This window comes from Telmatherina bonti, assembly GCF_933228915.1.
Source record: "Telmatherina bonti genome assembly, chromosome: 19".
NCBI classification, from domain to species: Eukaryota; Metazoa; Chordata; class Actinopteri; order Atheriniformes; family Telmatherinidae; genus Telmatherina; species Telmatherina bonti.
In genome coordinates, this window is record NC_136617.1 from 21,259,575 (window position 1) to 21,269,321 (window position 9,747).

The 9,747-nt window shown below is 37.1% G+C and overlaps 1 protein-coding gene across 1 annotated transcript in view; it reads right to left on the reverse strand.

Moving 5' to 3' along the window:
• LOC306769964 (uncharacterized protein) overlaps positions 1-6,914 on the reverse strand; it is a gene marked incomplete at its 5' end in the record, with an annotated part of 30,893 nt that extends 23,979 nt beyond the window's left edge. Inside the window, 6 exons of the mRNA XM_079258732.1 lie at positions 874-996; positions 1,515-1,654; positions 4,700-4,768; positions 5,859-5,906; positions 5,987-6,044; positions 6,843-6,914. Of these exons, the coding sequence (XP_079114858.1) occupies positions 874-996; positions 1,515-1,654; positions 4,700-4,768; positions 5,859-5,906; positions 5,987-6,044; positions 6,843-6,914 (510 nt within the window). The remainder of the gene's footprint in view (positions 1-873; positions 997-1,514; positions 1,655-4,699; positions 4,769-5,858; positions 5,907-5,986; positions 6,045-6,842) is intronic.
• Positions 6,915-9,747: the final 2,833 nt, after the last annotated feature.

Sequence of the window (9,747 nt, forward strand, 5' to 3'; positions counted from 1 at the left end):
TTGTAGTTTTTAATGTGTTCCAGGTTAAACAACAGAGTTATACAGCTTTCTGTACAGAATTTAAGGGGGAATCTGAAATCACAAAGCCATCTGATCAACCACAACGTAAGGCATTGAACAAAAATTAATCTGCATATCTGTAGCACATCAGTATAAATAAATCCCTTTGATGAGACTTTACTGGAATGAATGAATTAGATTTACTTGCTCATGTTCCCAAGTTGACAGATGTATTTGATATTTGTAAAACCTGTCAAAGACTTTCCTACAACTCTGTAGAAATAAGAAGAAATAAGGAGAACAAGGGTTATTTTGGTCAATTTTCTGGTCTTGATAGCAGCAGCTACCGTAATTATTCCATGTTAAAATATAACTTATCACCTGGCAGCTCAGTCTCCATGTGAACTGGTTTAGTGATGACATGGATTGTGCTGTGGCAGTGCGATACTCTATAAAAATAAAGAAAAGTCTGAAAATGTTGTAACAAACAAAACAAATTTCTGCCACAGATATTTAACAAGTTCACAGAAATTCTCCAGCCACAGATGAGCGTGTGCTAATGTCACACATACTTAGTTTGTTCCCTGGCTCAATAGTTGTTGTCAAGCTGCTCTTTGTGATGGATTCCAGTTTCTTCAAAGCTACAAACAAACAAATGATCCATTAGAAAAGCATCATTCAGTGTCCACTAAGATAACTTTCAGGAGAAAATGTGGAAAAATATATATCCGTCAACCTTCTGCGTAACATGTGAAATCCACAGTCTTAAATTCATTGGGCTGCAGGATCACTTCCTGTAATACATTTATTTTTCACTTTAACACAAATAAATTATTAAATTTAAAAACATGCACTTTGTAAAAGGACACCTACCTTCATAGAAGTAGTCCCATGAATTTCTTCTGTCTGCTTTGCAAGATCAAGTATCATCGGGGCAAGAGACTTGTAATTCTTGTAGGATTCCTTCAACAGCAATGTGGATGGATGCCAGGCGTTCTGTGCAGGAGATGTGGAAGATGAATTGTATTTATACTCCCCCCGCTTAGAGCAGAACCGTGCAGAATCATGCCTTATTCACTGCCAACATCAAATCAACAATAACTTTTTCCAGTTGTTAGAACACTTATATCCCATGAACATGACTAGAATGCTATCCTAATAGAGGAACAGCACAATACTGTGACTTGCCAGTGATTCAGGAAAAAAGCACCTTGAGAAATAATGAATCTTAGACAAATGAATTCAAGGCAGATCTGTTGGGTCACAAGAAACCACACTATCAGTCAAAAGTTTGGGCACACTTTCCCATTAAATCCAGTAAGAAAGTGTGTCCAAACATTTGACTGGGAGTGTATTAGCTCAATTGTTGCTTCAAGTTCCCCAACGGAGACCACAAAGCAGCTCAGAAGAGTTCCCTCCCTGAGTAGCTGAGATTTCCTTTTAAAGATCCATTCCAGCAGAAAAATGTGATGTCATTCTCCAACCATTTTTTCTTTGATCTCAAACCTACTTACAAAATAGCAATAGATGTGGTCGAAGCTCAAGACATGTTTGATGATCATGTGAGCGCCGATGGTAAGTCTGCACAGCGTGCACAGGTAGTATCTCTTCGCACCTGGCCCGACACAGATGCATTCAACCAGGTGCTGCATGCCTACATGACCACAATCAGAGGATATGGAAAAATACAAGACATTTTAATGCAAGAAAAAGGTATGCAAAAAAAAAAAAAACAACAAAAAACATATTAGTGAACTAATCCAAGGTCAGTAATAAAGAAGGGGATCACTTTATGTCAAATTATGCAAAAGAATGATTTATGACCCCTATAATCCAATGAGAAGCTGCCATGTCACAAGTGGGCGTGACTTAATGAACCGGAAGTCCCTCCCCCTCTGTGAGCCAATCAGCATGTGCCACGTCATAAGTGGGTGTAACTTGGGTGAGGGGCGGTCCCTGGACCACGTGATGTCCGGAAATGACGTATGTCCGTACGCGTCGTCGCTCCTCCCCTCTCTATTTTCCACACATGTGCTTGGCATTTGCCTGGACATGTCTTCTGGACGTACATCATGTCAACATGTTAGGGGCATGTCCGAATGATTCTAAAGATATAAAGAGGGGTCCGGGGAAAAAGAAAATTAAAAATAAACGTCTAAGAGAAAGAGTAATAAAATAAGGTAAAGAAAGTTTTGGAAAAAAATACGTATTACCTTCTCCATATGCATGTCACTCTGATGCAGTCAGTATATCTTCAGCGATGAGACGTGGTTTTTTTGCCTTTGAGTCTTTTGGGTCTACTGGACCTAAGAGCAAACTTATCATGATATATGCAAAAAAGTAGAACAAACAGAGTGTACTGGGTGGGAAGGGAATAAAGTTTTTGCTGGCTGCAAAAACCCTCTCTGAGTCTGTTTGTATTTACACCCTGTTGTAGTGTAGTCTGTTGTAGTGACAAGCACCCCCTCTTGTCTGCAGCAGGCTTTTTACGACCCTCTGTTCAGGTGTTTTCTGTGACTTTTGCGTTGATAAACTATTGGAAAAAGAAGAAGAATTAAACTATTATGATATATGCAAAAAAGAGTAGTAAGAAATAGAATTGTTAGCAAAAAAGTACTAATAAACGGATGGGAAAAGAAAAAAAGTTGTTGTTTTTTTGCTCCTGCAGTCTGCAAAATCCTTTTTCCCCTCAGTGGTGGGACATGTGTTCTGTTGTTGGACTGAAAGAAGAGCAAAAAAGCCAACTTATTATGATATTTGTAGAATTTTAACTGATAAAAGTTAACGGAGTACCTTTTTTCTACACGTCTATCTGCTGCTCATGCGTTTTGAGTCTGTTTTTACTAAAGGAAGAGAAAAAAAAAAGTTCCTTCAACCTTTGACTGTCTCTGTTTAAATCCTCTAACCCCTGTATTTCCTGGGTTAACTTACAGAGAAGTGGCAGCAAACTGTTAGCTGAGATAATACAAACAGAACGACATATTCTCTGTCAAAGTAAGCTTTTTTAATTGCTTAATTACCCCTCTAGCCGGGAAAAAAAGTTTTAAAATCAGACACCTGGTCCATGTTTAAGAGAAAAAGTTTCTTTAACCTATGGATGCTCATATATTTAACAGAAATGTCTGGTAAACATTCGATAACTTACAGAGAAGTGTCAGCAAGCTGTTAGCTGAGATAATACAAACAAAACATTTTCTCTCTCTCAAAGTGAGGTTTTATTGCTTAATGACCCTCTAACGGTCAAGAAGCCTGTCAACAACAGTTGCTTCTTATCTGAAAGTTAAGTTAACCACACGTACTTTGGTTCAGTTCACAATGTTGGGTCAGTTTTGTCCTGCAGGTTTTGGTCTGGCCTTATTCTCAAGTACTCTTTGCCTTTGTCCGAAAGCCAACTTCAGTACATCAACTTTCCGGCCGATCTGAACGTGCTGCAAATGGTTTGCATTCCTCTAGTTGTGACAAGTGTCATCGCAGGTACTTCTCATGTGGTTTCATAAAGTTATCAATGTTATACAAACTTTGTGAAGTGTTTAGTTTACCAGATTCCATATTTTCTACTTGCAAGTCTTCTCAGCACAATGTGCGTACCTTTTAAATGTAATCTGTGGTCCTGTTCACAGAATAATGCTGACGGCTGACACGCTGCATTCAAGTAGCATAGAATTACGTTGTTAGCAGACTGATGTAGTATCATTTTAACAGAGAAGTTTTTATATTAGCTAATATTAGTTACTGTGAGGCGCTTCATTCTGTTTACACAGAATTAAGGATTTAAAAAAAGAACTGTTTATGTTGTTCCAGAGAATTCGCTTCGTCAGTAGGACTTATCCCTCTAATTAAAAAAGGATTTTGCAGACTGCAGGAGCAAAAAAAAAACAACTTTTTTTCTTTTCCCATCCGTTTATTAGTACTTTTTTGCTAACAATTCTATTTCTTACTACTCTTTTTTGCATATATCATAATAGTTTAATTCTTCTTCTTTTTCCAATAGTTTATCAACGCAAAAGTCACAGAAAACACCTGAACAGAGGGTCGTAAAAAGCCTGCTGCAGACAAGAGGGGGTGCTTGTCACTACAACAGACTACACTACAACAGGGTGTAAATACAAACAGACTCAGAAGGTTTTTGCAGCCAGCAAAAACTTTATTCCCTTCCCACCCAGTATACTCTGTTTGTTCTACTTTTTTGCATATATCATGATAAGTTTGCTCTTAGGTCCAGTAGACCCAAAAGACTCAGGCAAAAAAAAAAAAACACGTCTCATCGCTGAAGATATACTGACTGCATCAGAGTGACATGCATATGGAGAAGGTAATGCGTATTTTTTTCCAAAACTTTCTTTACCTTATTTTATTACTCTTTCTCTTAGACGTTTATTTTTAATTTTCTTTTTCCCCCGACCCCTCTTTATACCTCTAGAATCATTCGGACATGCCCCTAACATGTTGACATGATGTACGTCCAGAAGACATGTCCGGACATGTCCAGGCAAATGCCAAGCACATGTGTGGAAAATAGAGAGGGGAGGAGCGACAACGCGTACGGACATACGTCATTTGATCAAATGCATGTTGCATGCAAGTTCTTTTTCCAAAATAATTTAAATCCAATTTTTCTATTACTTCAGGTAACAGTTTGGAGACACATGAACAATTAAAATGGAAAGGTGTGTTTTGGAGTGTAGTTGCATTTACATACCAAGAAGTGGATGCTTCCTACTGCTGCTGTTTTGGTAGGTCTGGATTGTTGTCCTCTTTGGCTGCATATCTAGAAAGAAAATAAAAATGTTGAAGAAAAGAACTTATTTTTATTAAATAAACTTAATAAAATTAAATAAACTTAAGAGTATATTTAAGATACACATTTAGCTCTACTGAAGAATCAGCCTCATCTCAAGCTAAGGGAAAAAACTTTTCCCTTAGAAAAAATTTTATAAACTTGATTTATTTAACCCCAGTGCAGATGTGCACTAATCCATTTCAGAACCTTATAAAGGAGAGTTGACCTCACATAGTCGCCCTCTACTTGTGAAACATTTGTTGCTATGAGAACGAATATTTGCTGGGCATACTTAAAGCTCAGAAATAGGTGACTGAAAATATTACAAAAAATACAAAAAAAAATCTTTGGAAGCACAATAGTGATATTTTCACTGTGAAGGCTAAATCTCAGGACACATTCACATCAGCCTTTTTGATTTGAATCCGAGTCAGTTTGCTCAGAAAATCTGCTTCGTTTGGGGGTAATGTGAATGTGCAAATGAATTCTCATTTGGATCAAAAAGGCAGACTAAGTCCTCCTACAGACATCCCTCGAAGTGAACCAAATTCAGAAAGTGAACCACTAAAAAAAGAAAAGAACAAGCACAATCTTTCTGCACTGTGGGAAACACAACCAAAACTTATGCATGTGGGGAGATTAGCTGCTCTGTACAGGAGAACTAGATCATGATCAAATGTGGAAGAAAATTGGTATAAGCTCCGAAAAATCTGATTAATCCAGGCCAGTAGGATCTGATGCAGCTCTATATTTCATTGCCTCTGTTAGAGAGTAAAACGTATTTTTTTGAAAGGTCTGATTCATATCAGAAGTGTAGCATAAACAAGTTTTGGTCCCTGCCCCCTCCTCAAATGAGCCAAGTACCTAATCAGACAGAGTCTAGCGAACTATCCTGATGTAAATGTCCCCGAAGTGACTATATCTATCTTAACTGGGCAGGATAAATTTATGCAAAGTTGTGGTTACATACAAGAAGACAGTGGTTTGAACAGTGTTATAAAAGAGTGCAATGCTTTACTTTAGTCATGGTATTCAGAGTATTTCTCAGAATCCATAATAATCAGAGATTTCAACTCACCTTCAAACACCTTAAAAAGTCTGTCATTTTCACTCATAATTTCCATTGCTGTAAAGAAGAAGATTATTTCATTAATGAACAGTTTTTAAAAAAATCTTAAAGAAGATGTTTAAATTATATAATCATACCTTCGGAGTATGTTTTCGAAAGAAGTTTATCCATCAGCATTGTAGGTAATTGTAATATCTGAAAAAAAAAAAGTCATTGAAATGCAAAAAAGGGAAAGAACGGTTACATTCAGGGTGAACTTTATGGAAGTAGAATTGGATAAAAACCAGTCAGTAGAGGCCAGTGCCTTGGTGTTTATATAGTCTATTTTAGAATATGAGGAAGTCTTGTCACTAATAAGAGGTCCATGTCAGTGAAAGTGTGTATTTTCAGGTATATATTTGTGTGGATGTGTGTTGTGTGAAGGTGGTAAGGGGAAGAAAAGTATGCACTTCAGGCCATCTCTTTAGGGACCTCACTGAGTCCTCTAAGAGTTGGCTCCACTGTTGAAGCAGCCAGCAAAGGTTTACAATGCTAGTTGTGGCAGAAATCCCTGAACTTGTTGTTGGACACCGGCCTTAGGAAGAAAGAGTTCTACCGGGCCTTTCTGGCCTGTGGGACTCTGAGGGCAGCTGGTGGGTATTGGCACGCCAAGTAAAATGCTGTTTCAGCAGTTGCTGAGGCAAAATCTCAGGTGTGAGGGAATGGAAAATTATTTCTGGATGGCTTTGAGGAAATTCTATTTCACAAGATGGTGGTTCAGGAGGGGAAGAAGTGTTGATGGAGGATGTGAGGTTGCTGACCTAAACTTGGGATGTTGTGGGTTGGTAGGAGTACTTTGTAGACCTCTTCAATCCCACCAACTACAGAAAACTCCCTCATTCTGTAAATGCCCTTTGCTTGTACTGGACAATATAAACCTTTTTTTATTCTGATTACTGTACACTGTATATGAGTTCCATTTGTTTGTAACATTTACAGCTTCTATGTACCAACCTGCAGCTTTGGTAGCCCATTTTGATCCATTTGCTGCCTGATCTTGGACCACAAAGCTACTCTCATGTCCATGTTGGCAGTCCAAGAGAAACTCAGTTGATTGGGGTTTGTGTAGTTCTACAAAGCAAAACTCAAATAAAATTACACATCCAAATGTTTAAAAGTCTTTACCTTTTACTTTATGACCTTAAAACACTTACAAAGTAGTTACTGTAGTGGTCCCGAGAAAAAATGTGGCTAAAAATGTTTTCAACGAGACACTTCTGCTCACAAACATGGCACAGGTATAAAGACGTACTCATCGTACTGAAACACATCGTCAGCAGAGACAGGCCTGCAAGAGAGTACATTCAGGATGGGTCAGTTGCTGCGGCATCACACAGTAAATCTTAAATCTCTTTAGGTGAAACTAATCCAGCTGAAATTCATAAAATCAAACCACAGAATGATGTAAATCTTTTCCTACTTCTAAAATCTGTAAAATCATAGATGAAAAATTCAAGGTGTTTGTTACATTATTAGATCCATTATTCTTCAGTTTTATGAAGTACTACAAATTTCCACATGTTCAAGAAAAGTTTCCTGCATCATGTAGGCCACAATGTTTGCACAAAAATGAATATTCCAAAATCAAATAAAGGGATATGGACTATGCACACAAAGGCTTAAGTCAGGACATAAAACAAACAAACAAAAAAAAAACAAACATTTTTGCTTTAACAAAATCATTAACTCTTTCAAAGGACAAGAAGACAACAAAATGAGTTGGAGTAGTGACATTTCTCAGAGTTTACTTGGATTCTTTTTCCTGCATGTTTGCACACATGCAAGGTGCACTTGGGGATGACTTACTCACCTACGATGGGGTTGTCGATTTCAGATCTGCTATTTGGATCCACAAAAATAATGGTTGGTACAAAATCTTTGGGAAAAAAAAACAAAACAACACATTCAATTAACTGGGCAAAAATCTTTTGAATAATTCTGAATTTATTTAAATGGAAGTGCATTAATTATTCGTAAAGTTAAAACGAAGTTATAATGATTGAAATACACTCACTGGACACTAATTAGGCACACCTGTTCAACTGATTTAACACACAACAGCCAATCACATGGCAACACCTCAGTGAACGTATAATGCTGAAGTTCAAACCAAGCATCAGAATGGGGATAAAAAGGAGATTTAAATCACTGAACATGACATGGCATAGCCATGCGCTGGTCTAAGCATTTCAGAAATTGCTGATCTACTACAAATTTTACACACAATAATCTCAAAGCTTTACTGAGAATAGTCTGAAAAACTGAAAATATCCAGTGAGCAGCAGGTATCCAGTAGAATATGCTTTGCTGATGTCAAAATTAATAAATAATAAAAGGTTTGCAGAATACCACCTTGTTAAACCTTGAAGCAGATGGAAAAATGTCACCTGGTGAGTCTACATTAAGCTTAATGTTCAGATGGTTGAGTCAGAATTTAGTGTAAAAAGTGTGATGGTATGAATCCCCTATTACTCGCACAGTTTAAGCTGGTGGTGGAATAATGGTGTTTTCTAAGCAAACTTTTGGTCTCTTAGTAGCAAGTGACCATTGTTTAAACACAAGAGCCTACCTAAGTATTGTTGCTGACCATGTACATGATGACCTTTAGTGACTACAGTGCACCTGTCTTCCGATGGCTACTTCCAGCAGGATAATGCACCAGTTATGGAGCTCAAAACATCTTAAACTTGTTTCTTGAACATGGAAATAAATTAACTGTACTCCAATGTCACTAGATCTCGATCCAATACTGTGGAACGGAAAGTTGGCATCATTGCTGTACAGCAGACAAATCTGCAGCAAAAACATTACGCTATCATGTCAATATGAAGCAAAATCTCTACAGAATGTTTTTCCACAGCTTGATTTAACTAGAACACAAAGAATTAAGGCAATTCTGAAGGCAGAGGGGATCAAGCAGTGAGTGTATAAGCAGATGTGGGTTAGGAAGGGCAGCATGCACATGCATCGTTATCCTTGTCACTGTAAACTGTTGCCTTAAAATTTCTGTTAAAAAGTTTATAATACAAGAGGCAATATGTGCAATAAAGCACATGGAAAAGCATGTTGGATGAAAAAACATTTTGTTTTGAGGTAGAAACAATATAAAGTATTTCTGTATGGGACATACTAGTACAGAGGGCCTACTGTATTCTAACACTAGATGGTGAAAAAAAAAAGAGCTTACCATTCGTCTTTACTGTACCTAGAAAGAAAAATGAGCAAAAACTAATTCAATCTCATGGACATCAGGACTAAATTAGTCTATTAAATGTTAACCTACAAAAAGGATATAGACAATAAGCATTACCTTCCTGGAAAGTGTCTTTTATTTTCTGTGTGGAAACAATGGAAACATGCATTCAATTCAATTCAACTTTATTTGTATAGCGCCACTTCACAACAATGTTGTCACAGGGCACTTTACATACACGAATCAACATACACATCATTTCGAGCCAATTCATACATATCCTAAAATAGAAACCAACTGATGTGTGCATCAAATATACTGGCAAATGAAGATAACATCAACAAGTGGAATGAGATATAATTCAGGATTATAACCTCGTCTTTTTAATAATACTGCAGAAAGACAGAAAAAGGTAGAAATAAAAATGTTAGGTGCACCAGTACTTTTAGCATTAACTTTAGTCTTTTATTTCTACTTTAGTCTGGAGCCCTGGTTTTTTTATTTATTTATTTACTTTTTTTTGTTTGTTTTGTGGATGTTTGAAAGTGGCAATGCTGTGCCATTAAAATAAACAATCGTTCTGACTCTGTCCTCAAAAAGTCTAAAACCATATCATGACATTATTCATTGATTGAAAAACAAACACGTACCAGGGCAAACCTAACA